Here is a 20,064-nt window from a genome sequence, read left to right as displayed (position 1 = left end):
GTTAGAATTTTTTAACTGTGACTGTTTTCTACTTTTTATTTTCATATTCAAGAACATGAAAGCATAATCAAGTAGACTACAGAAAGAATTATTTGTGTTTAAGTGCTTTTTTATCCAAACACATGACTGCTTTTGTTGAACATGAAGAAGAAATTATATTTTTATTATGTGAAGATTTTAAACATGTTCTTGACTTAGTGAAAAGAAATTTGTGACCATTCAAGAGAAACAAAATGTTTTGCAGGATGGTTCAACAAATAATTTTGTTCTCTCTCGTTGTCTTGTTTTTAAATCGTGTTCGTAAGTAGTCAGTTCTATTTTAAATACATTGGTTTTTGATAGAAATTATTTATTCGAATTGTCTTAAATATGTACGCTTCGTATTTTCTTTTTATCGAATTTTAAAAAAAGAAACGATAAATATATAAATTTATATAGTGTTTCACAGGTTTTTATAATTAAAAAACAACAACAAATCAGATTTAATTACTTTTGTAAGAAAACCATATTGGACCGTTTTTGCGGATTTTAGTATTATTTTATTTTGGCAAAGATACTTATTTTATCATCTTCATTATTGTGTGGAATTTATATATTTATATATATATATATATAGATTCCAAAATAATTTAACAGATTAAATGGCACAAATTTAAAAGATTTTGGTATAATCTATATAAAGCATGATAAAATTCATAAGTAATATTTAACTTTTGAAATCCACACTACAAGACAGATTTTTAAAAAAATCTCTAATGCTTTGAAGAATAAAGATAAATTTTTGTGAAGGTAAATAAAAAAAAATATTGCAAACAGCAACAAGATTTTATATAATATGATATTGTATATAAAAATATATCTTGCAATTAAATAATATATATTTTGCCTTGCATATGATGTTAACTTTATGTAACTGTCAAAGTTGCCTTCTGCTGATTGTAACCTTTTTTTACTACAATTTTTTTAGTTTTGATCATAAATACCAGGGGTTAGTTAAAATCTTTCTGATAATTCTTTGACAATTAATTATTTATTTATGTTTATAAATAGAAAGTATCCATTTGTCTCAAGTAATGTATGTCGATCAGTATATTGTTAAATTTAAGTGATAAATATCAAACTTTAAAAAAAGTAACAACTAGGAATTTAAAAACACTATCACAACAATAATCTTTATCGTAAATATCAAAGATGAGTTAGGATCCCCCCCCCTCCTCCCTTTTTCTGGAGGTTGAAAGTAACGTACCAATTAGCATAGTAAATGAGAAAAATCTTAAATAAAAGAAGAAATAAAAGAAAAGTATATATTCCACTTACATTTAATGTGGAATAATTTCTAATTAATAAAGATCTTTAAATTTTACTTTATAGGGAGATCTTCAGAATTAAATCCAGAGCTTAAACAGATTTATGTTAGGAATCCTGACCTTAATCTTTGACTTGGAACTTCAAATCTGCATCTATAAGGATTTGATTCTTACTGTTTAAGATCATTTAGTATTACGAAAATTGTCTGTATCTATTACTTTTAAATCCTAATTATGCAAATTAATTTCATATAAATAAGAATATTAAAATTCTTTTCTTTAGTCATAGCCTTATTAGATGAATTCAAAATTCTGCATTATTCATCTGCTTATCCCATTAGAGAATTATTTATTTTATGCCAGTAAAAATCAAATTAAATTGTCTCAACCATTATTAGGTAGCATGGCTGATTTTCTTTTTAAAATTTGTGAGAGAATTTTTTTCAGAATTTGTTGTAATGCTTATATGAACTATGGTAATTTAATATTTATTTTTTATAGTCAAATGAACTATAAGATTATTTAATAAATTGTCATTTTTAAAAAATAATTATATGGCTATTTACTTGATCAAGACTTTCACCCCTTCATTAAGTGTGGTAATCTTTTAGATCATATGCTCATTTTTCATATATAATATATTAATCATTGAATGTTATGAATGAATAATTAAAATAAAGTGAATTTTGTCTGCATGTATTATTACTTTGATAATGCAAAATTATCTTCAGATTTCTTGCAAATCAGGCTAATTGCAAAAATTATATGTTTTAGATGCTCTTGAGAAATTAAATAATCTTTAGCAATTCTTAAAGATTACTGACTTAAAATGTTATTATTTTGTATATTAAGCAGTTATAGTTGTGCAATTAAAATTTCAGCTAAAGTTTTTTTTTTTTTAATCTTAGGACTTTGCCCTCCCCCCTCCCCCTTTTTTTTAATCTGAGCACTGGCATTTGGCAATATATTTTTTCCAGAATTTGGTAATGGGTGATTTAAATTTAAACTTCATTATTTAATGGTCAATGGAGATAGAATCCTAGCTTAATTAATTACTTTGTTAAGGATTCAAAAGGTATTTTTGCAAAGTATACCCTTGCAATCTGAATGATTGTCTGTTTTTAAATAAAAATTTAATGGAAGAGCAATAGCTACAATTTAAAGAACACATTTGAGCAAAACATGTGGAATATAAAGTAGTAGGAATTGAAACTTAGAATAAGTGTCAATCCCATCTGGGGCCTCATTAACCTAATGTATGTATATATACTTAATGTACTGTCAATAAGCGTGTTTCTTAAATCAGAACTTTGTATAGTATACATGCCTGTCATGGAAGTCTATAAGGTTCACCCCACAGCTTTCAGTTATTCTACATAATTTAAAGTTTTTTTTTTTTAATTCTAACTAGAAGAATAGATAAAATATTCAATTATTGGTTTATTATTCTACTTATGTGTCTTAAATTACGCCAATTAAATATGAGGACAGTAACAGTTAAAAAGAAAACTGGAATAAGGAAATCACATTCAAACAGCAATCAAATCAAGTCTTCCCTTTTTAGAAACTTCATACTATTCTGCATTTCATTTTGCAGCAGGCTTCCTAAAATGAAACTTTATCCCATTTCTTTATAATAAATCTGATCAACTACTTGCATGCCACAGATACATTATATTGTCCTCCTGGTTCCAATTATATATTTTGGCATGAATTCAGCTTTAACTTAACTTCTCCAAGGTTTTTTTCTCAATCATCTTTGGCTAAAGAAACTCATTTCATTACAATAGTATTTTAAAGATTTTGTACACACCTCAATATTTTCAGTTAATTTTCCATTTTACTTTTCTCCAATAAGGTCTTTACAAAGTAATCTTTCACTTAAATAATTTAACATTTTCACAGTAAACATCTTCTATATGACATTAATTAGAAGTTTTTTAGAGATCAGAAATCTTCCTTTTAACCCTGCTGTTCTGTTCTGTTCGCGTCTATATGACCCAAAATAAAATTTGTATGTTCTTAAAAAATACAGTACAAGAATATTTTCATGAAACTTCTTGGCATCTTTGGTAAATAATATAAATATGTACTCCTTGAAGGATTTATGTTTATTTTTGTTTCAAAGGAATAATATTTTTCAATTTATACCTAATGTATTGTTCGGGTCAATATGAGCCCAATGCAAAAAATCATTTATTTTTACCTATAAATTTTCACTTTTGTTTGGAATAATTCAAAAGAAAAGAATAACAATATTTTCTCTAATTTATCCATTTTCAAAACCTGTTTCATTGTCGTATGTGTTTTGTCACATGACAAAAAAGCGGAAGCAAGGTCAAAAAGTTGATACGATTTGAAAGGGGCCATTTGGTCTTTTTGTACATTTCTTTTTTTCTGCTGTATTTCACTTTCTGATATACTGTAAAAGAATTGTTCCTGTGAATGCAAGAGAAAAAATGGCGAATCACACAAATTTGAGTCAAACTGATTTAGCTAAACCAATAATTTAATTTCTGACAGCAAAGAAGTATCCAAGTATGAAAATCAAGCAAATGATGAAATTGTGAGTGAAAGTTCTGACAACGATTTTGATACCGATATTCAACAAATGAACTATAAAGAAAGAATTTGGTCCAAGAATCATGAAATAAGTGGACTTCACATTCTTCTCAATCAACAACTGTTAATATTACAAAAACTACTCCAGGGGTGACAAGATATACAAAGGCAAGAATAACAGATTTAAAAAGTGCATTTGAGGTAGAATTCAATTCTACAATTGAGGACGATAATAAACAAAAAGGTTATGGGATACAAAAATATATTCCCTTGAAGCATTTTGCACCATATCAAGAATGATTCATTTTGATAATAAATACACACGCCAAGAAAGAAGAAATTTAGATAAATTAGTTGCAGTGCGAGATATCTGTGAAAAGTGGATGGAAATTCTGCCAAAATTATATAATCTGAATGAAAATATTACAATAGATGAACAATGAGTAGGATTTTGTAGTCGATGTCCTTTCAAACAATATATACCAAGTAAGCCATCTAAATAAGGACTTTATGTGACAGAAAAACTTCATATGTACTGAAAGCACAAATTTACACTGGAAAAGAACAAGAGTCAAAGCCAAAGAAAAAGCAGGGAATGCGAGTAGTGTGTGATTTTACTTATGGGTATTCAGGGCACAATATTACATGTGATAATTTTTTCACATCTTACAATTTAGGACAACTTCTTTTAAAAATCACTCATTTTTCCACATATTGAAGCAAGGTCACACATACCAAGAAGTGACAGCTTAATAAAAAATAGTGATAAAAAGGAAAATGTACCATTGGGATTTGCTGAGAATACTTCAATGTATATCAAACATGCAAGGTGCAAGCTCTGTCCATCAAGTAATGACAACAAAACTAATATGTTATGCTACAATTGTAAGAATCGCATTCGCAAAACTCATGTAAGATATTACTGTTCAAATTGTAAATAAAGGTAAGTTTCAGTTTCGAATATCTTTCTGTTATTTTTTGCCTTTTTAATTACACCAAATTAATATTTATGTAAATTTTCCCTGAATTTAGGCAATTCTTTAGTTTATTTATGTGATCTAATTTCCAACAATATAGTACTTTGACTGTTTTCATTATTTTATCAAATATTACGGAGTTTTCTTCCACTAAGCTAAAAAAGAAGGGTTTTGTTTTATAATCTATGTAGTTAACATGATAAATAAAAAAAAGTGTAGTTAGAGTATTGCAAAATTTAGAAGATAGATGACCTGGATATTTGTTTTTAATTCTGCTATGAAATCTCCATTAGAAAGGTTCATGCATACTATAAATAGATCTTAATTGAAGCAATGAAAATAATGTGACTTTAATTTTAGACAAGTAGGTAAAATTATTGACATTTTATATTTAAAAGATTTATCTGAAATTTCATAGTCATTCATGTGCATACTTTTATGAGCATTGTAATCTGTAAAATGACTTTTATTTTGCCCTGATTGGCGTTATGCAATATACTCATAAAGAAATTTATTTTTCTTTGGTATTATCTTATCTCTTTTATAAATTGTCACTCTTTTTTTATGACATATTAAGTTAAGAATTAAAAATTTGTGTGCCTCTAGTGCTTATTTAAATCTGAATTGTACTTTTATAGAAGGAATAACTTCAAAGAATTCTTCTCGTTACTTCTGCTATTTCTGTGATGGTGATTGTGACAGACCTGCATCATGTGACAATGCTTTGGTGGTAAATATCAACTATATGTTTCTTGTATAAACTTTGTTACATATGTTCAAATGTTTTAAATTTATAACTTACTATAAATTAAGAAAGTAAATTTTATAAAATCAAATTATTAATTAATAATGAAATTGGATGTAGAAACTATTTTTATGCTACGATTTTTGTATTATATGCGTTTTGTATAGATGCTTTTAGAAAAAGCTACCAGTCAAAAATTGATTTTAATTTTTTATTTTAGTTTAGTTCCTTTTTATCATAATTCATTTTATAATGGTATTTTTTTTATCATACAAAAGCATTGCTTAAATCTTTGAAGTAATTAGTTTCTTTATTATAAATGTAATGAAAATGCACAGAATTTGGCAAGGACATATTCATTGTTATAATTATTATAAATCTCTTTTCTAATGTTTTATGATAAGTTTGAATTCTTAATCTTTTGCACAGTGTTACACATACAGTGTTGTTGATGTGCATGGCTATCATACCCACAAAAAGGGCTGTTTGGATAAAAAAGATGTAGAGCATTTTGTTTGTAAGACTAATACGTTTGCATCTGATAAAAAGAATGGACCTCAGTTTAGTGGTATTTGCTGCCATGGAGACTTTTGTAATAATGGATCTTTTCCAATATTGACTCCCCGCATTTTGTGTATGTATATAAGCTTTATTCTTAAATAGCAAACAAACTAAATTCTTAAAATAAATTTTGTAAATCTTTGTTTTTGTTTGTTTCTAGCTGAAGAAAATGATCCAACTACAGATAGATTTACGATCAATATGGTCATAGGGTTGATAGTTTTAATTGGTCTTTGTGGCATTATTGGCATGATATTAGGCCTCATGAAATACTGCCATAAAAGACGTATGGCATCATTAATAGGACATAATGATTTGGAGCATTTTTACCACGATGATTTGCGAGCTACAGCTGCTGGTGATAGTACATTAAAAGTATGTATTCTGCCAACAAAATGAAAGTATTACAAAAGGCAAGAACTTTTTTAGGAGAATCATTAGAATCAGAATTTAATTTTAAAAATTTTATATGATAGTTATGATGCACACAAAAAAATGCATTTTACTGTCATAAAGTACATATAAGTATAAATCCAGTTATTGAAATTATGATGTAAAATATTTTGAAAATTAATAAAATGAAAGAAAAAAAATACTTAGAAATAAGCTTTATATTGCTGAAAAGCTTATTTTTTTAATTGTAAAAATTATTTTTATGCATTAATTCACTCCAAAATTTTTGAAAAATATTCAGATTTTTATTTTTTTTTATTAACTATATAATTACAATGGATTAAAATTTTTATGGTGAATATCTATTGAACAAAAAAAAAAAAAAAGATTCAAATTTGGTAGCTTTTAGGTCTAACAATCTGCTAAGTGTAGCCTTTTGGTCTATTTTTTCATCATGTGTTCACAATTTACCACTAATATGTCAGCCTTACAAGCATTATCATACTTTTGGGGTGGGAGTAATTCTTCTTTGACTTAAACTGTTTTTATATCTAATGTAAATTTTTTTTTATTTTTTTATTAAAGATTCTTGTTTCAGATTCATTGGAAAATAATAAATTTCAAATCTTAGCAAGGGTTATATAAAATTTGCTGAATTTTGTTCTTATAATTAATATTGCAGCTGTTATGATGTGATGCATTTTGCATAACTTTTATATCAATTATTTTATTTTTATGTTCTCAACTTTCCACTTTATCTTACTGTTTATTTTAATTAATTATGTTTCTTTTTAATCACCTTCAGCAAACAACTGGTTTATCTACCTTATTAATAACCTTAATTTATTAAGGCAAATTGACTTCAATTTAGTTAAGTAAGTTTAATTTTTTTTTTTCTTAGCTGTGAGTATTAAAGATCAAGAAATAGATTGGAAAATATTAAGGAATTAGAACACAAAAAAAAAAATTGTAACTGTATTGTATTGTACTGAATATTTATATGCAGAAAGAAAATGTATAGAAAATTTTGCAGCTAATTACATTAGTAATCCAGGCTCTTTCTCTATTCAACTTTTCAAAAAATGTTAGGTAGAATGCCTGCAAAAAAAAAAAAAAAGAGTTTTAATGATTTTTTAAAAATTTTATTACAAACTTAAGCAAGCTATAGTGAATAAATAGTTACAAATTAGATGCTGCAGATATTTTTGCCTTAAATATCAGCTAACATGTAAACTTATTTAATATGTAACTAAGTACATCTAGGAAATATAAAAGTAATTGGAACCATCTGATTTATTCATTCATCACAAAATATTGCATGAGAAACATAATTTGTGATAAATATAAAATGTAAAAGATGTCAAATTCTGAATTTCATGGGATGTATATATATCTGCAAAAATGCTCTTTTTAGCTTTTAAAATAACTGGCAACTGTAATGTTTATCATATTATGTTTATGAATAGAAATTACATATTGAAGCCAATTGTAGCTTCATAAAAATAGAAATGATATATTTACACCAATCAATTATAGCACTTAAATAACATTGTTTAAATGCTCCAAATATTTTTGCTCAAAAAATAAGGTAATTGCGCAGTTAAATATATCTATAGCTGTGAAAGTTATGGAAAACAACTGAAGTCTTGTAATGTAAAATTTGTCTCTTCAAAAATCAAAAATATTTAAAATATTAAATTTTCTCTGTGTAAAATCATACAGAGAAAAAGGGAAATCCTATATCATTGAACAAATAAAACACTCAATCTTTTTTCTTAGTTTAAATGTTGATACACGCATATAAATTGCTTTTAGTAGAAATATGTGCTCTTACAGTTTAATAATCTGTTTTTTTTTCCAGGAAATATTTGAACATTCTATTACATCAGGTAGTGGATCTGGTGTACCACTGATTATACAGCGGACATTAGCAAGGCAGATAGCTCTTGCAGAGTGTATAGGTAAGCAAGTTCTGAATCTTGTTTTGTTTTAAATATTTATGTTATTGAATATTACTTTAATATATTTATATTTAAATTTCTTGTCATTGTAGTTTTCTCTTGTATCTGAAAATTTTAAATATTTATATTGTTAAATATATCATGTATTTCAATATACTGTAGAATTTTCTTTCTTTTTATGCATGTTTCATATTCTCAAGATACTTTTAGCTGAAAATAGGATTTCTACTTTATTCTGTGGAAATCCTAATTTATTACATTATTATTATCTTATATTTTTCAGGAAAATATATCTGCAAATAATTTAAAATTGTTTTATGATTAATTAAAAATTAATATTTTACTTTTTTCTGATATTTGTGCCATTAATTGTTTGGATACTTTATTATTGTTTATAGAAATTTCAGAATTTTATCTATCTCAAGTACTTATCTTTAATATTGATTCTATTTCATGGAGAAAAATGATCAAATTAATAGATTTCATAGTCAAAGTATAAGTTTTTATTTAAAGCAGGTTTAGCATTTTAGAAAAATAGAAGCATATTTAAGATAAAATAAAGATATCTTCCGTTTACGAACTTTGTACAGGATTTAAAATTAACGAGTAAAGGTTTGTAATGAAGCAGTCTATAAACATTACTATTTCTACCATTGCTCTAAATGATACTGAAAGCCTTCATTATGTCACTGAATTTATTTTCCTCATTCAAACATTTTCTTTCATTCTTTTACACTTTTTATATATTATATGAGTTATAATTCAATAACATCAATTTTTCCCTTCTTTTTATTATCCAATATTTTGCGTTTTGCTAAAAATAGACCAACTTGGCAAGTGCTTATGCATTCTTGATTTACTGCAATTTGATTTAACATTTTTTGTTAGAATTTTTATGTAAAACATATGTATAAATTATTTTGTTACATGAATAAAATCATCTAAAGGCCTTAATTTAAAAAAAATGTACAAGGGAATAAATGTTTGTAACAATCCAACCAAATCTGCCCTTCATAATCTACTGTATTAAATAATCACTCTATTAGAATTTTAGCTTTTTTTAAAATGCATTTGGTTGGTTAATTTTATCGATGAAATTTTAAAAGCATTGTGTTTAGCACTAGAAGGTTCTATACCTCTTGCAATTTTTACTCAAATAATTGTTTTATTATTATAAGTTAAACCAAATATGTACCAGTGTTGGAATGAACTGTGCTACTTGGTATTAAAAGTTGCATTCTGCTTATTCATCAAAATTTTGTGATGAAATTAATCTCATTATTTTAATGTGTTAATATAAATGAAACCAAACATATGCCAGTACTTGCATACACTATTCTGTTCAGTATTAAAAACTGCATCTGCTATAATTCTGTTTATCCACCAAAATTTTGTATTGTCAAACAAGTCCACCCATTTGTAACTTTGGCCAGGTTTTTATTTAAAAATCAGCTGGTAAAGGAATTTTCCTTAAAAAAAATTCTTAATTGTCTAATATGCCTTTTGTTTTCAAAAGAATTCAATTCTTTATATGATTACAGCCTCTACAATTACTCTTCTGATTTAATCAAGACTCAAGTTTGGTTCTTGTAGAATTCTTAGTTACCATATTTTTTTCTTTATAATTTTTATATAAAATATATTAATAATATACTTTTTATAATTTTTTATATATAATTTTATTCTCTATATATTCATGAGAAATAATAGAAACTTGACTTTTAGGGAATAAATTATATGCTAGCTTATTTTTAATTAAAAATTGGACACAAAAAAGATTCAAAATAAGAAATCAATTCAGTTCGTACTACATTTTGAATGATCTTATGCTTTTAACATTGTTTTATAAAATTTAGAACCTGTGTTATAAAAAAAAAAATTGTATTTCTTTGTCATTTTTAGTTTTGTAATTTAATATAGTATTTTCTAGTAATAGCATTTTCTTTGATTATAAAAATTAAATTATCACCTTATTACTAAATATTTGAATACTGAATAGATAGATGAAGAAGAATATTTTTATAAAATAAATATTTAGTTTATTATATGATTTTCAACACAAATAGAAAAATTGGTACTATTCATTGTTATAATAAATATTTATTGCATTGTTCTAGTTGAAATATGCATTGTAAAAACATTTATTATAAAATTCCATAGACATTTCCATTATTTTTTATAAGAAAAAAAAATATTTGGAAATAACTTTTTTTTAATGAACAAAATATTAGTTTAATTCTTTAATTATTTAATTCTTATGTTTAAGAATTTTCATCAATTCATTTGTTTGAATAATTATTTATTGTATAAATTTCCTAAGTTTGGAGAAAAGACAACTTATTTATTCTTTACTCAAAGCTACCTTATGTAAAAAAATATTAATTTTTTTTTTAAAAACTGAGACCCATTTTTAAGAATTACCTATGTATATATTGTTGTTAAGTACCAATCTTGCCTTTTTTTATTTAAATATACATATTTTTTATTTTAGGTAAAGGTCGTTATGGAGAAGTTTGGCGGGGTGTATGGCATGGAGAAAATGTCGCTGTTAAAATATTTTTCTCCCGAGATGAAGCCTCATGGGCAAGAGAAACTGAGATTTACAGCACTATGAATGTTTATCATGAAAATGTCTTAGGTTTTATGGGATCTGATGTTACATCTGTCAATTCTTGCACACAAATGTGGCTCATAACTCACTACCATGAACGAGGCTCACTGTATGATTATCTAAATCTACACACAATTACTCATCAGCAGATGATGATTCTTGTTTTATCTGCAGCTTCAGGAATCAATCATCTTCATACTGAGTTGTTTGGCACAGAGGGAAAACCTGCTATTGCTCATCGGGATTTAAAAGTTAGTTTTTAATATAATAGAGTTTTTATATAGTATAATTAGTTGCATAGTATCTTTTAATGTTTTATGTTATTCTTCTTTTATCTGAATAGGATGCATATTTGTTATCCCTTTAAAATATAGTGACATTTTTTTTTTAAACTTGTGCTACTCCCTACCCCCCAAAACAAAATATGAATGTGAAAATTTCAAACAAAAAATTTCATATTCTATAGTATTTTATTTTCACTATTTTTTTCAGTTCTTAATTTCATTTTCCACTCATGTTTTAGTTTCTTATAACTTGAGTACTTTATTTATTATTATTATTTATTTATTTTAATCTCAGAATGTCAAACTGACTTTAAAAAAAAAAAAAACTACCACAGTGGAAAAAAATATTGTATATTTTGCATTTGAATCAGTACTAACAATTCGATTGGATAGAAAGATAATTAAATTTCAAATGATGTTTTTTATTTATTTTTGAATCAGTACTAACAATTCGATTGGATAGAAAAATAATTAAATTTCAAATGATGGTTTTTATTTATTTATAATGTCCTTTACATTTTTCTTTTTTTTAATTTAAGGATTTATGAGAGATATTTTTGAAATAAAAGGCTGTTACAATAAAATATTCTTGTAATTTTTTTTACAGATATATTGTTAAAAAACATTAAGTTTCTAATATATAAATTTATAATATAAATTCAATTTCTCAAGATTAAAGAGATAAAAACTGAGTTTAAATTTTAAACTTTTTAATTTATCAATTAATTATGATTTGCTTTATCTGTTTCGGGAGTAACATATTTAAATTTTCTGGAAAATTTGGAATTATTGATTTTTGAGAAAATCTCTTAGAACCTGATAATGGCTACTGTAGTTAAAACCATGATGGCAATGTGTAGAAAGTTATTAACCATGACATTATCTCTTCATTTGGTAGTGCACAATTCTACATGTTTTATGGCTGTAGAAGGAATCTTGAGAGATTAGAAACCTTTAGATACATTTTAATTAAAATATTAATATTACCTTTAATAAAACCTTTAGATACATTTTAATAAAATTTCTGTCTGACAATATGAAATAATTTGAACCCTGTTAGCACAAAATTTATACTATATTGTAATAAACCAATGCAGTATTTTTCTTTATAACATCATGATGTTTCAACAATATTGTTTGCATTTTTGTGCCTACTGGAAAATGCATAAAAATCATATTGTTTGTTAATTTGTGTTTAAAGCCATTTACTGAAAAAAAAGAACTCTTAAGTATTATTTACCTCATTATGCTACTGTTTAAGGCATAACTTAATTCTGCAATAGCCTTAATGCTGGTTAAGAATTTTATTATCAATCTTGATTTATAAATCACTTTATGAAGTTAAATTGAAAAGCTAAAAACTTCTTACTATGTGTAATAATGAAAATACAGGGCTTCATTTGATGTAAATACATTTTTTTGCAAAAGTGTCCTTTAATATTTAATCAGATAATTAAGATAAGATTTCCTATCTGCAGCCAGTGGAAACTATGGTAAGAAGTGTGTCATGCCTTTTATTCTATTTGTTCCATCAATGTCTAAAATCTGCAAAAAAAAAAAAAAAATGTTTTTGCTATGCTCAAAATTGTATAATATAAATATATAAATCATGTATTTACTACGATGCATTCTTTAATTTAATTTATATTTTTTCCCTAACAGTATTATTTTTTCACCTAGCTTTCATAATATTTACAAAAATAGATAAATTTCTCAATAAGCTTACAAACATTTACTAAAAATTTTCAAAAATTATAAATGTCTTGCTAAAACGTTTACTGAATCCAATTCGACATACAATATAAATATGTCAATATTTAATCTAATATTGAAGAAGGAGATATAAGCATTAATGATTTAAAATATAAATCAGTATTATTTATTTTCTTAATTTTTAGACCAAAAACATCTTAGTGAAGTTGAATGGAACTTGTGTAATAGCAGATTTTGGTCTTGCTGTTACACATACTCGAGCATCTGGGAGCACCAATGTGCCTGAAAACTACAGAGTAGGAACCAAAAGGTACATGGCCCCAGAAGTTCTAGAAGAAAAACTCAATGTTTCTGTATTTGAGTCCTATCGACGAGCAGATATGTATGCTTTTGGACTTATTCTATGGGAAGTTTGCCTTCGTTGCCTCACAGGAGGTGAGTTAATAGTAAATTAGGCTGAATATTTAATATTCAGCATAATTATTAGTTTTTCTGAGTACTTATAACTTGAAAAATATTTTTAAACGCCTTTTTTATTTTGAAATTATTATCTCTTAAGATAGTAATGCAACAAAGAGATTTTCTTCTCTCTTTGGAAACTGAAAAATAATCTTTAAATTGCCTAATATTTTTATTTCATTGAATTCCTTGACAGCTGGAGCTTGGGGAGAGGCATATAAAAAGGTGAAGATTGAGATATACAATATCAAATTCTTTGACTAAAAATAAAATTGTTATAGTATTATTATATATTTATTAGAAATAAAATATGAGATGAAAAATGAGATACCACAATTTACCAAAATTCTGTACATTAATTAGTAAGTATTGGCTTCTGTGTTAATAAAAAAGGGGAAATGGCTAAATTTAATTTACTATAACAATAGTGGTAGATTATAAAGTTCTTTAATTACAAGTCCAAAATTCTAATTTGTCAGATTTTATATTCATTATTTGGCTTGTTAAATCAGGTATTCTTTCAGGTGCAAATCTTACACATTGTTATTTTTTCTTTTTGCAATAATAATAATAATCAGTAATTATTTTTGATGCTTCCTTAATTCCTTTGTAATCTTAAATAAATTCATTAAGTGGAAATCAAATTATTCTTTCAGTATATTCTTTATGAATTTCAAGCAAACAAACAGAAAATTGATAATTGCAAAGAATTAGTTATATATTTGATTTTTTTTTTTTTTTTTTTATGAAAGAATAAAGATAAATCGTCTTTTCTTATTTTTCTCCATTGTCTTTTTGATACATCTATTACAATTTTTGGAACTTTTTCACTAGTAGATATTCTGAAGTATCTAAAAATAAAAATTACATTTGCAATTGTTATTTCATCAAAATTGGTTTAAATGTTTAAAGGAAAGATTCTTATTCCATATAATCTTCTCAAAAGTATGATTTTTTTGTCGTTAAATCAATTTGCTTTATTATTCAATATTTTAATTCTTTTAACTTGTATCAGTTAGGAAATTTAACAAATATACAAGTACTACCAATTACTATTATTAATTGTTGTTGTTTCCCCCACCCCATGAAAAGACAAATGCATGGAATATATTATGTATGTAAAATAATAATTTAACATTGTTTTACAGGAATTGCTGAAGACTATCATCCACCTTACTATGATTGTGTGCCAAGTGATCCTAGTTTTGAAGAGATGAGGAAAGTGGTTTGTGTTGATCAACAAAGACCTGCTATTCCTAACAGATGGTCATCTGATATGGTATTAGAAGTTTCCATTTATTTTTCTTTTTTTCCCCCTTCTCCTTTTTGTTAAATTTTATTAGAATTATGAAATTTTGAGATTATAAGAATTAAACAATTAACATTTTTATTTACTATTAATATATGTACAGCACTTTTTGCTCATTTGTGGTAAATTTTTTCCTTTAATAAGGCAAGTAAAAATAAACTTTTTCTTGTCTTTTAATAATTTTTATTTGAATTGTAAATGCTGGGAATTCTGAAAATAAAATAAAATAAACATTGACTTTTTTTATATTTATTGTTAATATTTTAACAAGGATATTCTGGCAAATTTTTAAGATTGTAATCAGGTTTTTAAGTTTCTGTTGGCAGATTTAATTATGTAAATTGATATAAATTTATTTGTTTAAAAATTTTCCTTTTTTTTAGCATTTCTTAAAAAAAATTTTTTAATTATTTTTTTAAATAAAACATACAAATGCAAAAAATAATTTTTCTGCTTTAATAATACTTTGTAAGTTTTCTTACTTTTTAGGTACATACTGACAGTTTAGATACATCTGCTTAGATTAAATTATATGTATTAACATGTAACTTAACGTGTATTTTGAGTTTTAAGGTAATGCTTCTATGATATTATTCTAAGAAAAAAATAAATGAAATAAGAATTTTTTTGTAGCTAATATATTGAGATTTGAGGTCAGTAATATCATTACTCATTTTTTTCCTTTGCAAGTTTGCTTCAGTATTATTCTGCTTATGATGAAATATTCTTTATAATTGTAATTTATACTGATATTAATTGGCTTCATAAATAATTGCTTGGAATTTAGCATTATTTATTTATTATTATTTCATAATTTGCAAGATCTGTGGCCCATTATGTATGCATATTTATTAGATCCTTATGTGAATTAAAAAATTAACAGTTTGATAAATCCAGTTTTTATTTTTAAATATATACAATTTGTAGTTATCAAGTAAAAAAATAAATATTGTTATACATTATTTGGTTTTCAATGTTTTATTACAACTATAGACATTTTCTATGCACAATACATCCTTAAGTTTAAACTTTTTGAAATAATTGTAATCAAGAAATAAAATGATTGAGAGGAAACTGTTATTCTAAATGTACATTTTTTTTTCTTTGAAACAATTATGCCTATTTTGTAAACAATTAATATTATATTACAGAGGAGATGAAAATAAATAATTTTTGAAAATACAATTATGAATTGATGCAACTTCTTTAAAATTTGATATACATATAATTTAAAAATTGTCGCAGTTAAGAAAATTATATCATTATTCTGTTTATTATAGTATAATATTACATGTGTATTATAATTTTTTAATCACTCTATTAGAGCCATCATATTTATAGAAATTTATTACTATTTTCATGTTTTCTTTAAAAAATTGTTTTCTTGTTATAAATGATAAAAATTTTTTGTTAGTATATTGTTATTAAGATGAATTTGATTGCAGCAAAGTTATGAAGAACACTTAATTTTAAAATTTTAATATAATATATATAATCTGGTAACAATTTGAATTCTGCAATATTGCTAACAACAAAAATCAATAACATTTAATATTGTTTGTCATATTGAGCTAAATATTTTTGCTTTATCCATAGTTCAAAATGTTATCAGTTTTCTTTTGAAACATTTAAAAGTTTTATGCTTTAACCATGAGGCTTGCAAATCCTTATTTTTAAATATAATAAATGTATTTGCTATAACAAATATAAAAATAGAAAATGGAGAGCTCTTAAATAATTCTTTCTGGTTTGAATTTTATGTTTGAATATATATATATTCTATAAATAGAATGGCAAATGAATATGTAATTATTATAGCCAAACAGTACACATATTTTGATAACGGTTCTTTCTTTTAAAAATAGCTGAATATTAATTCCTGAATTCTCAACATCTTTTTATGCTTATATAATTAAAAAGTACATTCTACGTAAACTGTTTCCTTTCCAGACTTTGTCTGCTATGACCAAGTTGATGAAAGAATGCTGGCATCACAATCCTTCAGCTCGTCTTACATCTTTACGTGTGAAGAAATCCTTGACCAAAATAGCAGCAGCAGATCCCAGAATACGTTTAAATTATTGATATCTGTGATTATGTCCATGTGAGTATATGTGTAACTCTTCTATTATTGTACAAATAAAAGTCTAAAAATTGCCACTTAAAATTATAAAGTATGATTTCTTTTTTCTGTTTTAGATTTGAAATATGTGAAGAAATATTTTATTCCTAGCATTATTTAATTTACAGTCGTGAAGCAATATTTGATTAATATTTCTTTTTGTTGTTGTTGTTGTTGTTGTTTTTCTATCTCTTTCTGCCTATTCATTGATTTAAATTATTTTCCATGTTTTTTTGTGTTTCACACCTTATTTGCCATCATATTTTGTATCGAGATTTCAGAACACCTTGACTTGAGGTTTAAAAAAATCTAGTCATTTCTGTAAAAGGTATAATTTTTTAAAAATTTAGAATGAAATTGTTATTTAAGAAAATGTGAACATAGAAACAAAAAATAAAATCATAAATCCGCAAGTTCCATTTCGTGTCGTTCTTTTATTCATTGCATAGGAATTTACACCTTTAATTTTGAATTTAACCTGTAACTGGAGACAGAAATCAAAGTGACTCCACATTGTTCATTAACTCTATTATCATGCAGTTTTTTGTTCTTCAGTCTAGTCATTTCCTTAGTACCTTCAAGTTGTTCTTTTAGCAGTATGTTGTCAAAACTCTAAGTATGAACATGTGCATATAACCAAGATATTTTTTAAAAGCTTTTGTTGTTATTTATGGAGTCATTCCTTCATGTCTCTGAAACTGAGATTGAAAAAAATATATGTAATGCACCAGTCAATTTCTATGTATTTCAAGTTGCAATTTGCTTCCTTTGTCTGAAATAACATATTGTTGTTTAAAAATAAATAAATCAATGAGGACCTTCCAGGGGAAAAAAATTTGGCCATGTGATCCAGATTTTTGTAAAACTGTAATGCAATGATTTGAAGAGTACAAAATATCGGAACATGATTTAGATATTAGCGATGCAGAAACAATTATAAGCTATCGTGGGAGGCTGGGGGGGAAAGAAGTGAACAAGAAAGTGAAAAAAATTCAGATGTAGATTTAGAAGAGGAAGATGTCATGGTTGACATGGAAAAATGGAATTATGCAGCTTTATGAATCTACAGTTTTATATTGCTGCTTTTAAATTTGTATAATTGAAAACGAATAAAGAAATATTCTTAAAATAATATTTTAAAATATTGTATTCTTCATTTTTGCTTGTTAAATTCTACAGTTATTAATATTAGTGTTATTCTGTAATATCTAAACAAAGTAAATACACATTGAAAGCTTGTTTAGGTTTTTCTTATAATATTTTTGGTAATTATATGATTTCCAGAATGTATTGGGTTTTCAAAATAAATTCCAATGCTGTTTACAAAAGATAAAAAGAAAAATAACAATGGAGTCATTTTGACTTCATGTTTCCAGGTACAAGTTAATTACAGATTTTAATTTGTCTAGTCTTTCATCTGCTTATAACTATATAATTATATAATATTGGAATGAGGTGCTATTATATTATCTTTAATATTTTCATATTTTTCAGCAGCAACTTCAAGAGCTGCAAAAATTCTTTGAAGTGAACAACCATATTTTATTCTCTGCCAAGCCTGAAGTGTTTAAATATTATAGCTTTCCTCAGGGAAATCTTAACAGAAGTCGTTGATACTGTGATTTTAATATTTTATCCTCTACCATGATTTTTGTGGAGACCTCATCTTGAGTTAGAGAAACATTACTCCCCTACTGAATTTTCAGATCTGTGAACACAATTTAGTATTTTAATAAAATGAATGGAAGAAGACAGATTTCCAAAACATTTTTATTCTATATTTTTGTTTGTACTGCCATACATATATTTATGAATTACAGTTAGCTTATCTGTTTTTGTTTAGTTGATGAGTATAATTTGCCAAATATGTTAATTAAATAGCTATTTGTTTATTTTATTTTAATCTGAAGTGAGAAATAATTTCTCCGCTTATGTTTGAGCTTATGTAACAGCTATTTCAGTATATATATTTGTATCTGCAGCTGTATATTTTGTACAATTTCTGTGTTGCAAAAGATCTTGACTATCTTCACCTCTTGTATTAATATTGTTGTGTTCTTTCATGTTGATATTATTTTATGACTTAAACAGATTCTTGAGGCCAAAGTGTCTGTTAGCTGACTGTTCAGTGAATTAAATTTGCATGGAAATTTGATCAAATTTTAAAATACTCAAGAGATCTCAATGCAGTGCCATCCATTTAAGAGAAAGATTATCCGAATTTTCTTAAGTGTTATCTGTACCATTTTTGAATCTTTTAATTAAATTCCTATCATAAACATTAACTCTCTCAAGCATATTGATCTGAAATATTAAAGAAAACATACATAGTGAAATAATCTTGTATTTATAACAATTTTTGGTGTAAAATTAATTTTGATATTTATGATAATGATCAGATTCATTAAATAGAAAGATTGTATGTATTACATTTCTGAATAAATAACTCCTAGAATAACATAATTTGTCGATACTGCTTCGTTCAGTGATGGCAAGATGGTCAGCTGTACACAAAAACATAATTCTTGTATAATTGAATATAGAATTTATTTTTTTGTGATGCTTGAGACCTTATCTTATTATTATGATAAAAAATAATTAATGTTAAGTCTTAAAATAAAGAAATTATTACATTTGTTGAAGCAATACTTAATACAAGATGAATTTAATACAATTAGTTACATATAAATTTATCAACAGGCATGCCATGCTAAATACTCAAATATGTTAGCCCAAATACTCTCTGTTGCTTTCAACTGAATTCCCTAGAAACATGGTATGGTGTTGGATTCACATCCCTTGGAATGTTAGTTCGACCCTGCAGGCCGAAGACTCCGTGTGTGTGTGGTGGCCATCGCATGTATAAATATGTCTTGGTCACAAAGTCCTCCATGTCGAGAGTAATACCACTACTGGTTCAGAGGTGATCATTTTCTGATTCAGGTCTAAATTATGATCTGTGGATGAATGAATGAAGTCCGCCCCGTAAAAAGGGTTGTGACGTGTGAGTAGCTAAGCCATATTCTTAGCTGTAGTTGACGATACTAAAAAAACAAGAAA

General features: G+C 25.6%; 1 protein-coding gene across 2 annotated transcripts; it reads left to right on the top strand.

Annotated features, from left to right (window-relative positions):
• The first annotated feature begins 54 nt into the window (after nucleotides 1–54).
• LOC129968535 (activin receptor type-1-like) lies at nucleotides 55–20,064 on the top strand. Of its 2 annotated transcripts, none has more exons than XM_056082522.1 (10): nucleotides 55–300; nucleotides 5,485–5,576; nucleotides 6,021–6,225; nucleotides 6,313–6,527; nucleotides 8,407–8,506; nucleotides 10,998–11,368; nucleotides 13,300–13,549; nucleotides 14,722–14,852; nucleotides 16,833–16,986; nucleotides 18,502–20,064. In XM_056082522.1, the coding sequence occupies exons 1-9, from the start codon at nucleotides 234–236 to the stop codon at nucleotides 16,965–16,967; spliced, it is 1,566 nt and encodes a 521-aa protein (XP_055938497.1). In that variant the 5' UTR covers nucleotides 55–233; the 3' UTR covers nucleotides 16,968–16,986; nucleotides 18,502–20,064. The 2 variants fall into 2 exon arrangements, with proteins under 2 accessions (XP_055938497.1, XP_055938498.1); XM_056082523.1 differs by having other exon boundaries at nucleotides 18,499–20,064.

Source organism: Argiope bruennichi, chromosome 5 (genome assembly GCF_947563725.1).
Source record: "Argiope bruennichi chromosome 5, qqArgBrue1.1, whole genome shotgun sequence".
Lineage (NCBI taxonomy): Eukaryota > Metazoa > Arthropoda > Arachnida > Araneae > Araneidae > Argiope > Argiope bruennichi.
This window is presented reverse-complemented; position numbering and strand designations above follow the sequence as displayed.